Source organism: Phoenix dactylifera, unplaced genomic scaffold, assembly GCF_009389715.1.
Source record: "Phoenix dactylifera cultivar Barhee BC4 unplaced genomic scaffold, palm_55x_up_171113_PBpolish2nd_filt_p 000146F, whole genome shotgun sequence".
Classification (NCBI taxonomy): Eukaryota; Viridiplantae; Streptophyta; class Magnoliopsida; order Arecales; family Arecaceae; genus Phoenix; species Phoenix dactylifera.
In genome coordinates, this window is record NW_024067700.1 from 491277 (window position 1) to 504677 (window position 13401).

The 13401-nt window shown below is 47.4% G+C and overlaps 1 protein-coding gene across 2 annotated transcripts; it reads left to right on the plus strand.

Annotated features, from left to right (window-relative positions):
• Positions 1-6985: 6985 nt before the first annotated feature.
• LOC103705593 (cysteine-tryptophan domain-containing zinc finger protein 3-like) lies at positions 6986-13154 on the plus strand. Of its 2 annotated transcripts, none has more exons than XM_039116946.1 (7): positions 6986-7119; positions 10349-10464; positions 10598-10801; positions 10898-11058; positions 11630-11754; positions 11881-11969; positions 12755-13154. In XM_039116946.1, the coding sequence occupies exons 1-7, from the start codon at positions 7098-7100 to the stop codon at positions 12953-12955; spliced, it is 918 nt and encodes a 305-aa protein (XP_038972874.1). In that variant the 5' UTR covers positions 6986-7097; the 3' UTR covers positions 12956-13154. The 2 variants fall into 2 exon arrangements, with proteins under 2 accessions (XP_038972874.1, XP_038972875.1); XM_039116947.1 differs by having other exon boundaries at positions 10349-10461.
• The last annotated feature ends 247 nt before the right edge of the window (positions 13155-13401 follow it).

Here is a 13401-nt window from a genome sequence, read left to right on the forward strand (position 1 = left end):
TCTCGGGCAAACCAGTATGCAGACGCCGAGGAGGCAGCCTCCCACCGGAACAAGGAGGCCGCCGAGGCCCCTCTAAAGCCCGGGAAGAAAAGGCGAAAAGAGGCACCCCAGAGGAGGAGCCCGACGCCTCAACGCCGGCGCAGAAGCCCGTCACCAGCAACAATAGCCAAACTGCGGCCCCCTGGTCGTTCCGATGCGGGTGGCTCCAATAAATGCAGGCGCATTGAAACCGGAGCCGTTCCGGCTCCCGAGGCGTATCTCCCCGCGATTTCCTAAGCGTCATTCTCCTTAAACCGCATTCTTTGTGCAGGACAATCCGGGTGTCATGTACCCCTAGGTCCACATATCTCCGCTCGCGCCCAGGCTGTATCCTCCTCGAAGAACCCGCGTATCGCGGCCGCTCAACTAACACTCCTCGCAAGCAGCAGCTGGCGATCCGATTTCCCAGGTAACGCATTAATTAGCGTTTAATGCCCTTCTCGTGTTCCCCCAGGCAACGCTTAGAGAAAAGGAGAAACATGATCGCGGCTGGCCACGGAGAAACCCCGTCGGGCAGCGAGCGACAAGCGCACGACCAGCGAGCGGAATTTTCCGAGGCTCGGCCCTCGGATGCCTGGCTAGCCCGATGATCATCCCGGGAGCAGACTAGCCGGAAGCCCCGACCGGTCGCCTCGGCTTGCGCCAGCCTTGGCCGACCAACGAGTGGAATGTCCCGAGGCTCGGCCCTCGGATGCCTGGCTAGCCCGATGATCATCCCGGGAGCAGACTAGCCGGAAGCCCCGACCGGTCGCCTCGGCTTGCGCCAGCCTTGGCCGACCAACGAGTGGAATGTCCCGAGGCTCGGCCCTCGGATGCCTGGCTAGCCCGATGATCATCCCGGGAGCAGACTAGCCTGAAGCCCCGACCGGTCGCCTCGGCTTGCGCCAGCCTTGGCCGACCAACGAGCGGAATTTCCTGAGGCTTGACGGCCCTCGGATGCCTGGCTAGCCCGATGATCATCCCGGGAGCAGACTAGCCGGAAGCCCCGACCGGTCGCCTCGGCTTGCGCCAGCCTTGGCCGACCAACGAGCGGAATGTCCCGAGGCTCGGCCCTCGGATGCCAGGCTAACCCGACGATCATCCCGGGAGCAGACTAGCCTGAAGCCCCGACCGGTCGCCTCGGCTTGTGCCAGCCTTGGCCGACCAACGAGCGGAATGTCCCGAGGCTCGGCCCTCGGATGCCAGGCTAACCCGACGATCATCCCGGGAGCAGACTAGCCTGAAGCCTCGACCGGTCGCCTCGGCTCGCGCCAGCCTTGGCCGACCAACGAGTGGAATTTCCTGAGGCTTGACAACCCTCGGATGCCAGGCTAACCCGACGATCATCCCGGGAGCAGACTAGCCTGAAGCCCCGACCGGTCGCCTCGGCTTGCGCCAGCCTTGGCCGACCAACGAGCGGAATTTCCTGAGGCTTGACGGCCCTCGGATGCCAGGCTAACCCGACGATCATCCCGGGAGCAGACTAGCCTGAAGCCCCGACCGGTCGCCTCGGCTCGCGCCAGCCTTGGCCGACCAACGAGTGGAAGGTCCCGAGGCTCGGCCCTCGGATGCCAGGCTAACCCGATGACCATCCCGGGAGCAGACTAGCCTGAAGCCCCGACCAGTTGCCTCGGCATGCGCCATCCTTGGTCGACCAACGAGTGGAATTTCCTGAGGCCTAACCCTCGGATGCCCGGCTTAGCGCCGGAAGAATTTCCTGAGGCCTAACCCTCGGATGCCTGGCTTAGCGCCGGAAGAATTTCCTGAGGCCTAACCCTCGGATGCTTGGCTTAGCGCCGGAAGAGTTTCCTGAGGCCTAACCCTCGGATGCCTGGCTTAGCGCCGGAAGAGTTTCCTGAGGCCTAACCCTCGGATGCCTGGCTTAGCGCCGGAAGAATTTCCTGAGGCCTAACCCTCGGATGCCTGGCTTAGCGCCGGAAGAATTTCCTGAGGCCCAACCCTCGGATGCCTGGCTTAGCGCCGGAAGAGTTTCCTGAGGCCTAACCCTCGGATGCCTGGCCTAGCGCCGGAAGAATTTCGGGAGCCAGGAGTCAGCAAGACGCTACCGAGAGTTAAAAGAAAAAGAAGGACGAAGGCGAGATGAAGAAACATTCAACTTGCATTAATTTTCATTGTTTCAGGGCCGAGGCCCATACAATTTGGCAAAACGCCGGTATACAAAAAAAAAGAAGACAACGAAAGGTACAAGAGGTCAGCTTGGAGGAACTCCCGGGTCGGGAACGTCGGGCTCGTCCGCAGGAGGTAGGGAAGCAGCAGGAGAACCAACAGGCAATGGCGCCGGAGAGGAGTCGAGAAGGGAGATCTCGCTCAGGTCAACTTCGGGGTACTTAGCCGACACCCTTGCCAGGCCCTCCTCGAAGCCTAAGACAAAGGCTTCGGCCCCCGCGTCCGACGCGTCACGGACAAACTCGTCGGACTGACGATAGGTCTGTACTGCCTCCGACATATCATGAGCGAACTCGGCGGACTGGCGATAAGCCTCTACCGCCTGACGCCCGATTTCCGCACTCCTCTCGGCCAGCGCCGCCTCTGCCTGCTCCATAATCTGGGCTTTCGCCTCCAAGACCTTCGCCACAATCCGGCCTTCCGCCTCGGTGGAGACCCTCAGCAGCTCAGCCCGAGCCTCCTTGTGCTTCGCTTCGGCAGCAATGCGAGCAGCCTCAGCCTCCGTCAGGCGCGAATGAAGCTCCTGATCGCTCGCACGGGACTTCTCCAAGGCCGACTCCAATTCGCCCAGCTTAGCTTCAAGAGACCGGGTTCGGTTGCGGGCGTTGTCGGCTGACCGCTGGGCCTTCTCCCACCTCTCCCGGTAGTCGGCAGCCTTCCGGAACTGCTTCTCGGCCCGCTCATCCGCCTTCTTGACCTCGCCCTCGAGACCCGAGGCAACCTTGAGCTGCTCCTGAGCCTCCAACAGTTGCTTCTCGAGGGCAGCAAAGCCGAGTGCCCGCTCTTCGGCCTCCCGGAGCCTCGCCTCGAAGTCTCCGGTCGTCCTGCCTGCCACAGCCTGGCCTCCCTTTTCCACTGCTTTCAGCCGGTCCTCGGCCTTCGCCAGAAGCCCCGCCTGTTCCTTGTAGCACTCCTCCAGACGGATCATGTACTGGGCGAGCTAAGAAATAGGAAAAATAAGGGAGTCAGGCGGAGAACAACAGAGCCAATAAATGGTGAAAAGCGGCCAGAAGAACACTCACCGACATGAGACAGACACAGCTGGCAGCCCCAACGTCAGAGACCTCCAACTCTCGGACCCGCCGACGGTCCTTCTCCAGCAGCACTGTTTCGATGAGATTTCGGGCGCCATCGGTAGTGAAGGCAGACCCCGATTTCTCCCCAGAGCCGGACGGTGGTTCTGCAGCCTTACCCCTATCCATCGCCTGGGGAAGAGTCCGGCCGATCGCGCTCGGGGCGGGGGTCACCCCAGGAATTGATAGGGTCCCGCTCGGTCGGGGCCTCGGCGCGTCCCTCCTCGAGTCATCAGGAGCCGACCGAGTCGAAGGCCGGGTCGGGGACCGATCACGTCCGACCCGTCCGTCTCGGGCAGGCTCGGATGATACCTCCGGAGTAGCGGCAATCTTACCACCGGAGGGCTGATACAGCGTCAGCTGCCGGTCCGTGCCCACGACGTCTCCCTGATCGGTGGGCCCGGACTCGTCGGTCGGCGTCGGAGGCACCTCCTTACGGGACTTCTTCGCCGGTGGGGCCCCGCTCGGAAGAGCTCGTTTCCTCCTCTGGGCTGCTTCCAGCAGGGACGCCCTACCAACAGCCTTTGTCTTCACCGACCGCATGACGTCGTCGATCTCTGCAAAAAGGACGGGATAGTCGGAGACGGAGAAACCAAAGGAAAGAACGGGACGAAAGAAGGGAAAAAGTCAAGAAAGAATCGGTGGCGGACTCACGGTCGGTGGGGACCGAGCTCAGACCGACATTCACCAAAGTATCCTCGGAAATAAGGCGGGCCACCGGGGGGAGCTGGCCCTCGGCAACCAACCCCTTCAAGGCGGCCAAGCCATCGGACTCCTCCCTTGACAGTCTCGATAGGCCGATCGGAGACTTCATCGGGGTCTCCCAGGTCGCCCTGATTTCCCAAGAGGGATCTGCATCAACAAAAAAGAAGCGCTCCTTCCATTTGTGAATGGAGGTAGGAGCCTCCTTGACAAGGCCGCATCCTCGCCGCGCTGCGAAGCACCACCACCCTTTGTCCTGGGGGGTGGCCGCTCAGGCTGTAGAACTCCCAAAAAACATTCAGGGTGGCGGGGATCTCGTGCATACGGCAGAGAACCTGGAAGACCGTCAGGGCCCGCCACGAGTTCGGCACCAGTTGCGTCGGTGCCACTCTTAAACCCCGTAGCACCTGCATGACCAAGTCCGAAGGGGGAAAGCGGAACCCGGCCTGGAGAATGCCCTCATTGATGGCGATCTTCCCTGGAGGAGGATGGGACATCCTCTCCTCAGGCCCCGGGAGCGTGGCGTTGCAGGCCTCGGGAAGGTGGTACCGAGCCACGAGTCTGTCTAAGTCTGTGGCGACCAGCTCCGACTTAATTTGGTCTGCTCTCACTTCGCCCATTCCTAATGGCCAATAAACCTACGGTCAGGACGGGGACAGGAAGGGGGGAAAGACCGGAGCGACTGGAGTACACTAGTATAAGAGGGGAAAGTATGGAGAGCCCTAAGTAGAAGAATGGGGAAAACTCACCGGAAAAGAGGTAAGAACGGCTCCGAGAGCGCCAAAGGAGAAACAAGTGAACAGTCCGACGGCAGCAACAGCTGCGCAAAGGGGAAACTTGAAAATATCTGTAAAGAAGAAGACGGACGGGGAAAGGCCCCCGATTAAATAGGCGGAAAGGCAAGTGACGCCTCGATGACGCCAGAGGACGCCTGGCTGCCGAAGGGTCGCTCGCGCCCCAAAGGCGAATCGACACCATTAAGGAAGGATGTCCGCCGAAATCCTCAGACTGCCAGGTCGGCAATAACCGCCATACGCCATAAAAAGGGCGGGGAGCTCGAAGCGCGCGCGCCTCTCCGAGGAACGGCGGCAATCCCGAAACATCACTCCCTTCACCTGTTCCCCTTCTGGTTCCAGGCTCGGAAGTGGGGGGCTACTGTTACGGGGGAAATAAGCTGCCATGCCCCACGTGACCGGCACGCGCGCCCAGGAAGACTACGGCTGCCCTTTGATCCAGCAATCCGACCCCGAGTCGGATATCCTCGGCTCCGCAGCCCGACCCCGAGTCGGCTGCCCTTTGATCCAGCGCTCCGACCCCGAGTCGGACGTCCTCGGCTCCGCAGCCCGACCCCGAGTCGGCTGCCCCTTGATCCAGCGCTCCGACCCCGAGTCGGAGATCTCTTGATAACGACAGGCTATTCCCCAGAGGCACGCCGCGGCCTCCTGCTCCACTACTCCCTGCAACGGCTGTATCCGATGCTGCTCCACGATCTCCTGCATCAGCCGTACAAAGCGGAGCCCCACTATGCCCTGACGTGGCCGTACCCGGTGCTGCTCCACGACGCCCTGTAACGGCCATGTCAGTGGCCACACCATCGTGCCCCACGATAACGAACTCCCCTGAGAGACCCCCCAGCCAGGTATATATGCGGCTGGGGGGAGAAAGGGGGGGGTGAGCAATATCTCCCAGAGCACTCTCTTACTTGCGATTATCACCTCTCCTCCTCCTCCAATCTCCTCTGACTTGACCGTCGGAGGGCCATCACCACCCTGGTGGTGGTGCAAGGCTTGTTTGCAGGTTTCTTGGCGGAAGGTGGAGCGCAACCAACACCAACCAAGACAACTCAGACGGAACCCCGTTCACACCGCAGTGCCAATCGTTCTCGGTTTGGACCACCAGCAACAATAATAAATATAATTTTTTATGGGTGATTACCAAGAAAGAATATCATAAGGCTAAAATTCAAAATTCTTATTGCATGACTATGGCAATAAAAAGATACAAATTTAAACGAATAAAGCAAAAAAAGTATTTTAAAAGAATTTTAAAGAAATTCATTGCAAGGACTCAAACCACTGTCCCTAGAATAAGATTTTGAAAAATAGCTTTTCGAGACATGTCAGGTAGAGCTTTTGACTAAACTCTAAATTGGATTTTTTTTTTTTCTTGTAGACTTTGTTTTCAACTTTTGAAAAAAAAGAGAGCAAAAATTAAGTTGTTGCAAAACTTTTATTAAAGTGCTTCTAGCCGTTGAAGAAATTCTTTCTGCCCCTCCAAAACACTCCCTTCTCTCTCTATCCCCTCGGCTCTTGGCTCTTGCCCTCAATTTTTTTCGCCTAGACCTAGACGGACAGATCGAGAGCCCGCCCGAATGGAGGCGTGCTGCTGCTCCTACTCCCTTCCATCTTCTCCGTCCATTCCATGGACCCCTCCGCTCCCTCCGCCCGCTGCCGCTCCCCAAGCCCCAGACGCTCCTTCACCCCCCGCCGCCGCCCCCTACAGGGCCTCCCTCGAGTGTCGCGGCCGCACCTCCCTTCTCCCCCTCTGCCGCTCCTCCTCCGCCCTCCCCTCCTCTACCTCCCGGCGGCGCCCCAGGCAGCCCGTGTCGGCCGTCTTCGAGCGCTTCACGGAGCGGGCCATCAAGGCCGTCGTCTTCTCGCAGAGGGAGGCCCGCGCCCTCGGGGCGGACATGGTCTTCACCCAGCATCTCCTCGTCGGCCTCGTCGCCGAGGACCGCTCTCTCGGCTGCGGCATCACCATTGACCGCGCCAGGGAGGCCGTCCTGTCCATCTGGACCGAGACGACCGGCGGCGGCAATCCCTCCTCCTCCCGGTCGGCCACTGATATTATTGGTTAGTGAGTTTGCATCTTAAAAAGTTTAATAAATTATTTTTAAATAATTTTTTAAAATATTTTGTATTTATTAAAAAAATTATTATTATTTTAAAAAAAAAATGCCGTCACCGGAGGACGTCGGCTTGACACCTGGCTCTCCTATTCATAGTCGGAGTGGGAGTAGGAGAGTTTATAAGGAAACACCGACGTAAAACAAGTAGTTCTACTATGGCTTGGGAGAAGAAGATCCAAGCAGCTTTTGGAGACATGTGAACTGAGTTTATGTCCCATGAAGATTTCAACGGTAAGAAATTTTTGCCTTTCTCTCCCTATCTTTTGCCTTATTCTCACTGCTCAATCAATATGTCCCCTTTCATTGACTAATCAAGAACTCTTTATTTCTTTTTTTTTTGCTTAGAAAAACTCTTTATTTACAAGATACGATTTTGACATCATTTATTATAATTTTTTTTCTCATTCCTTCTTTTCTTTTACCTTATTTTCACTACTCAATCAATATCTCCCCTTCCATTGACTGATTAAGAACTCTTTATTTTCAAGATACGATCTTGACATCATCTATTATAATTTTTTCTTCGTTCCTTCTTTTCTTTTACCTTATTTTCACTGCTCAATCAATATCTTCCCTTCCATTGACTGATCAAGAACTTTTTATTTTCAAGATACAATCTTGACATCATCTATTATAATTTTCTCCTCGTTTCTTCTTTTCTTTTACCTTATTCTTACTGCTCAATCAATATCTCCCCTTCATTGACTGATCAAGAACTCTTTATTTCCAAGATACGATCTTGACATCATTTATTATAATTTTCTCCTTGTTCCTTCTTTTCTTTTACCTTATTCTTACTGCTCAATCAATATCTGCCCTTCCATTGACTGATCAAGAACTCTTTATTTCCAAGATACGATCTTGACATCATCTATTATAATTTTCTCCTCGTTCTTTCTTTTCTTTTACCTTATTCTTACTGCTCAATCAATATCTCCCCTTCCATTGACTGATCAAGAACTCTTTATTTCCAAGATACGATCTTGACATCATCTATTATAATTTTTTCCTCGTTTCTTCTTTTCTTTTACCTTATTCTCACTGCTCAATCAATATCTCCCCTTCTATTGACTGATCAAGAACTTTTTATTTTCAAGATACAATCTTGACATCATCTATTATAATTTTCTCCTCGTTCCTTCTTTTCTTTTACCTTATTCTCACTGCTCAATCAATATCTCCCCTTCCATTGACTGATCAAGAACTCTTTATTTCCAAGATACGATCTTGACATCATCTATTATAATTTTCTCCTCGTTCCTTCTTTTCTTTTACCTTATTCTCACTGCTCAATCAATATCTCCCCTTCTATTGACTGATCAAAAACTCTTTATTTCCAAGATACGATCTTGATATCATCTATTATAATTTTTTTCTCGTTCCTTTTTTTCTTTTACCTTATTCTCACTGCTCAATCAATATCTCCCCTTCCATTGACTGATCAAGAACTCTTTATTTCCAAGATACGATCTTGACATCATCTATTAAAATTTCCTCCTCGTTCCTTCTTTTCTTTTACTTTACTGCTCAATCAATATCTCCCCTTCCATTGATTGATCAATAACTCTTTATTTCCAAGATACGATCTTGACATCATCTATTATAATTTTCTCCTCGTTCCTTCTTTTCTTTTACCTTATTCTCACTGCTCAATCAATATCTCCCCTTCCAATGACTGATCAAGAACTCTTTATTTCCAAGATACGATCTTGACATCATCTATTATAATTTTCTCCTCGTTCCTTTTTTTTTTATCTTATTCTCACTGCTCAATCAATATCTCCCCTTCCATTGACTGATCAAGAACTCTTTATTTCCAAGATACGATCTTGACATCATCTATTATAATTTTTTCCTCGTTCCTTCTTTTCTTTTACCTTATTCTCACTGCTCAATCAATATCTTTCCTTTCATTGACTGATCAAAAACTCTTTATTTCCAAGATACGATCTTGACATCATCTATTATAATTTTCTCCTCGTTCCTTCTTTTCTTTTACCTTATTCTTACTGCTCAATCAATATCTCCCCTTCCATTGACTGATCAAGAACTCTTTATTTCGAAGATACGATCTTGACATCATCTATTATAATTTTCTCCTCGTTCTTTCTTTTCTTTTACCTTATTCTTACTGCTCAATCAATATCTCCCCTTCCATTGACTGATCAATAACTCTTTATTTCCAAGATACGATCTTGACATCATCTATTATAATTTTCTCCTCGTTCCTTCTTTTCTTTTACCTTATTCTTACTGCTCAATCAATATCTCCCCTTCCATTAACTGATCAAGAACTCTTTATTTCCAAGATACGATCTTGACATCATCTATTATAATTTTCTCCTTGTTCCTTCTTTTCTTTTACCTTATTCTCACTGCTCAATCAATATCTCCCCTTCCATTGACTGATCAAGAACTCTTTATTTCCAAGATACGATCTTGACATCATCTATTATAATTTTCTCCTTGTTCCTTCTTTTCTTTTACCTTATTCTTACTGCTCAATTAATATCTCCCCTTCCATTGACTGATCAAGAACTCTTTATTTCCAAGATACGATCTTGACATCATCTATTATAATTTTCTCCTCGTTTCTTCTTTTCTTTTATCTTATTCTCACTGCTCAATCAATATCTCCCCTTCCATTGATTGATCAAGAACTCTTTATTTCCAAGATACGATCTTGACATCATCTATTATAATTTTCTCCTCGTTTCTTCTTTTCTTTTGCCTTATTCTCACTGCTCAATCAATATCTCCCCTTCCATTGACTGATCAAGAACTCTTTATTTCCAAGATACGATCTTGACATCATCTATTATAATTTTCTCCTCGTTCCTTCTTTTCTTTTACCTTATTCTCACTGCTCAATCAATATCTCCCCTTCCATTGACTGATCAAGAACTCTTTATTTCCAAGATACGATCTTAACATCATCTATTATAATTTTCTCCTCGTTCCTTCTTTTCTTTTACCTTATTCTCACTGCTCAATCAATATCTCCTCTTCTATTGACTGATCAAGAACTCTTTATTTCCAAGATACGATCTTGACATCATCTATTTTAATTTTCTCCTTGTTCCTTCTTTTCTTTTACCTTATTCTCACTGCTCAATCAATATCTCCTCTTCCATTGACTGATCAAGAACTCTTTATTTCCAAGATACGATCTTGACATCATCTATTATAATTTTCTCCTCGTTCCTTCTTTTTTTTATCTTATTCTCACTGCTCAATCAATATCTCCCCTTCCATTGACTGATCAAGAACTCTTTATTTCCAATATACGATCTTGACATCATCTATTATAATTTTCTCCTCGTTCCTTCTTTTCTTTTACCTTATTCTCACTGCTCAATCAATATCTCCCCTTCCATTGACTGATCAAGAACTCTTTATTTCCAAGATATGATCTTGACATAATCTATTATAATTTTCTCCTCGTTCCTTCTTTTCGCAGGACCCATGTTTGGTGAATATGGCACATTTTTACCTGTTTATGTGCGGCATCCTTCTGCAAGCACTCGCTCAAGAGATCAGGCTTGCCCTGCCTCAAACCTTCCTCGCAAGGAGGTAGTTGTGCTTCTTTCAGTATTTTTCCCACTACATTTATTTTATTTATGGGAAAGTATCTTAAGTTTCTGAAACTTAACTACTACTACGTCTACATGCAAGTCTTATCTGACTCTCGTTCTAGCGTGTGATACAGGGCTATGGAGATTACAATACCAGACATGACCCTCATATCCTGAAACTAGGTGCTGCAGGTGAATATGGTCATGAACAGAAGAGTGATGACACAACCACGAGCTCGGACATATCCTATTATCCTGCAGATTGTTTTGATGGTAGTTTGGTAGGATTTACTCTATATGAAGCTAGGAATCTGAGAAGTTCGGCTGATCGTTTGAAGGTTTGGATAATTTTTGTTCTTCTATTTGTTCTTTGTTCACTCTTTATTCCTAACTCATTTTATATAAGATCTCTCATGATGTTTCAAATGTTGCAGGCTAATGGTGATGAAGTTGAGATCAGTGAGATCTACCTGCATGCAGGATTAAAATTTTTGAAAGGTGCATGCTTGCTAGAGTGCCTCACAATTCCAATAACGAGACCAAGGAATGCTCCAGTTACATTTCGTAGCTACAATGATGCAGCAAATCTTTTCAAGTAAGTTATCCAAACACTTCTTTGAAGTATAATATGCTAATTTTTAGTTTACTAAACATGTCTTGTATAATGCTTGGCTTAGTATTGTTATGACATTTATGCTGCCGAAAAGCTTATTTCTAACCTGGAGAACTGGATGAACGATATTTGTTGGACAATTGCACTGTTAAAGTGATGTGCACAGGATTCTAGGCCACTTACCGTTACTGCCCTTGTTGATGTATTGGAGGAATGCCACTTACCTCTGCGAATCAATAAGCAATTAAAAGACCTTGATATTTTTCTTAAAGAATATAGTAAATGTATGGAAAAAGTAAAAAATTTTACTCTGTATTATATCTTTGATGCTTAATGTACATCAATGACACACTAGCTTATGTTTTCTTTACATGTGGGGCTAATCTTTTCTGTTTATGGTTTTGAAAGTTCCGGCCAAAACTAGCCCATTAACTACCCTATTTAGAAAGTTCCACCATACTATTTTTCCTTGTTTTGAAGACTTGCATTCTCACAATCTTAAAGATTTTTTAGTAACATCAATTTATCATCTTGATTCATGCTTTAAATGCAGGTATTGTGCAGAAACTAATGAAAAGAATGGAAAAACTGAAGTTGCTGCTCTTGCATACAAGTGCATGGAGGTGGCATACTTAAGAGTTGCCTTTGCACTGCAGCATGTTTGTTCAAGTAGCCAAAGTAATCACTTTACCAAAATCAGTTTATGAATTTTTTTGGTTTTTCTTATTAGCACCTAATTAATGCATTATTACGATAAGATATCTTCTGTTGGACTAATACTTTGATTTTGTCACTCCAATCCAGGTACCTTATATAAGGGAGATACCAGGATGTCATGGAATTTCGAACCAAAGAATTATAATGCATCTCATCTAAAGCAGCTCCTCAGCATTGTAAGTAATATTATCTTCTTCTAATTTTTGCTACATCTTTTGGAAAGGAAGCAGCAACTGTTTGTTCCACTAGATGCATGGTTGATTTTTTTTTTTTTTTTTTTTTTTAATATGGGGAGTGAAGGTAGAAAAGAGCTTGCTGTTAACTAATCAGATATTCAGATAATATAAAACAGGGGAAGCTAAATACCGAGAAGACAAGGTAATCCAACAAAAGAAGAAACCAAACATCCTGGTGTCTATATATAAACCATGCAAAACAATTAAAATCCAAACCTGAAAGATGATAAGTTCCATGAAAAACCCTGTCGGCATTGATCTGCAAACTGAATTTCCATGCACACCCGCTATGGGCATGCATGTGTTTTGTGAGCCAGTGCAAAAGGATAAACAAATATAAACCATGCAAAACAATTAAAATCCAAACCTGAAAGATGATAAGTTCCATGAAAAACCCTGTCGGCATTGATCTGCAAACTGAATTTCCATGCACACCCGCTATGGGCATGCATGTGTTTTGTGAGCCAGTGCAAAAGGATAAACAAAAGGGAAGTGCATGTGGTCAAATTGAAGAGCTTATTGTTTTCCATCCATTCACTTAAACTCATTCTGATTTTGAATCTAAGAGCATAATGTAATTGAGTATACTGGTGCAATTTCAAAGCATGATTCATCTCAGAAATAAATTCACATCACACACGTTTCTTTCAGGATAACTTATATTTGCAAGTGCCTTCCCCTGATTCCAAAATCACTAATTGAAGTCTCTACCTATTGTGTTACAGCCGCTGCATGCTACTGCTGCAATGGATGCATCCATGAGATCTCGTCGTGCTCTGGAACATGCTATCAAACACCACTCTTGCACCGACGGACATGAAACCGGGAGCTTGTCATCAGTGAAGAAGGCTCTTGATTTCAGTTTTTATGATGTGGAAGAGTTCGTTCGCCTGATCACATTCTCACTCAAGAATGTAGGGATGTAGCTAGAGCAACAATTTGAGATCTGATATATTAAAAAGCAAGTGTATAGCATCCATGGATTTCTGTGCAGAACAGTTGCATAACATTTTTTACCTAAATGTGTCAATATATATACTTGTATAGCTTTGCCGGGTCAGGACAGAGGAACATTCCCTCTTGTAATTATTGTCTTGAATATATTTTTTTCCATTTTTGTATTCATTTTATTTTTCCCCCTATTTTTGTATTCATTCATTCTTTCATTTGAAGCTAAACATAAAGTTATCCTTTTATCTGAAACTGGAAGTTATGGATTCTTTTCCTTCCTGCATAAAGACATATTTAATGTCTTCTCTTTTTCTTTCTATTTTTGGGTGAGAAAAATGATGAGCTTGCAATCATCTTGGATCAGACTTGGAACCTTACGCTATGGATAAGAGTGCTAATGAGCTAACTTAACTCTGCTTGC

Bases quoted from the DNA above. Each gene is read 5' to 3' on its own strand.
- LOC103705593 (XM_039116946.1), top strand. From the start codon at position 7,098: ATGTCCCATGAAGATTTCAACG. The intron at 10,802-10,897 runs GTTTGGATAATT...CAAATGTTGCAG, and splicing joins GTTCGGCTGATCGTTTGAAG to GCTAATGGTGATGAAGTTGA. The intron at 11,970-12,754 runs GTAAGTAATATT...ATTGTGTTACAG, and splicing joins TAAAGCAGCTCCTCAGCATT to CCGCTGCATGCTACTGCTGC.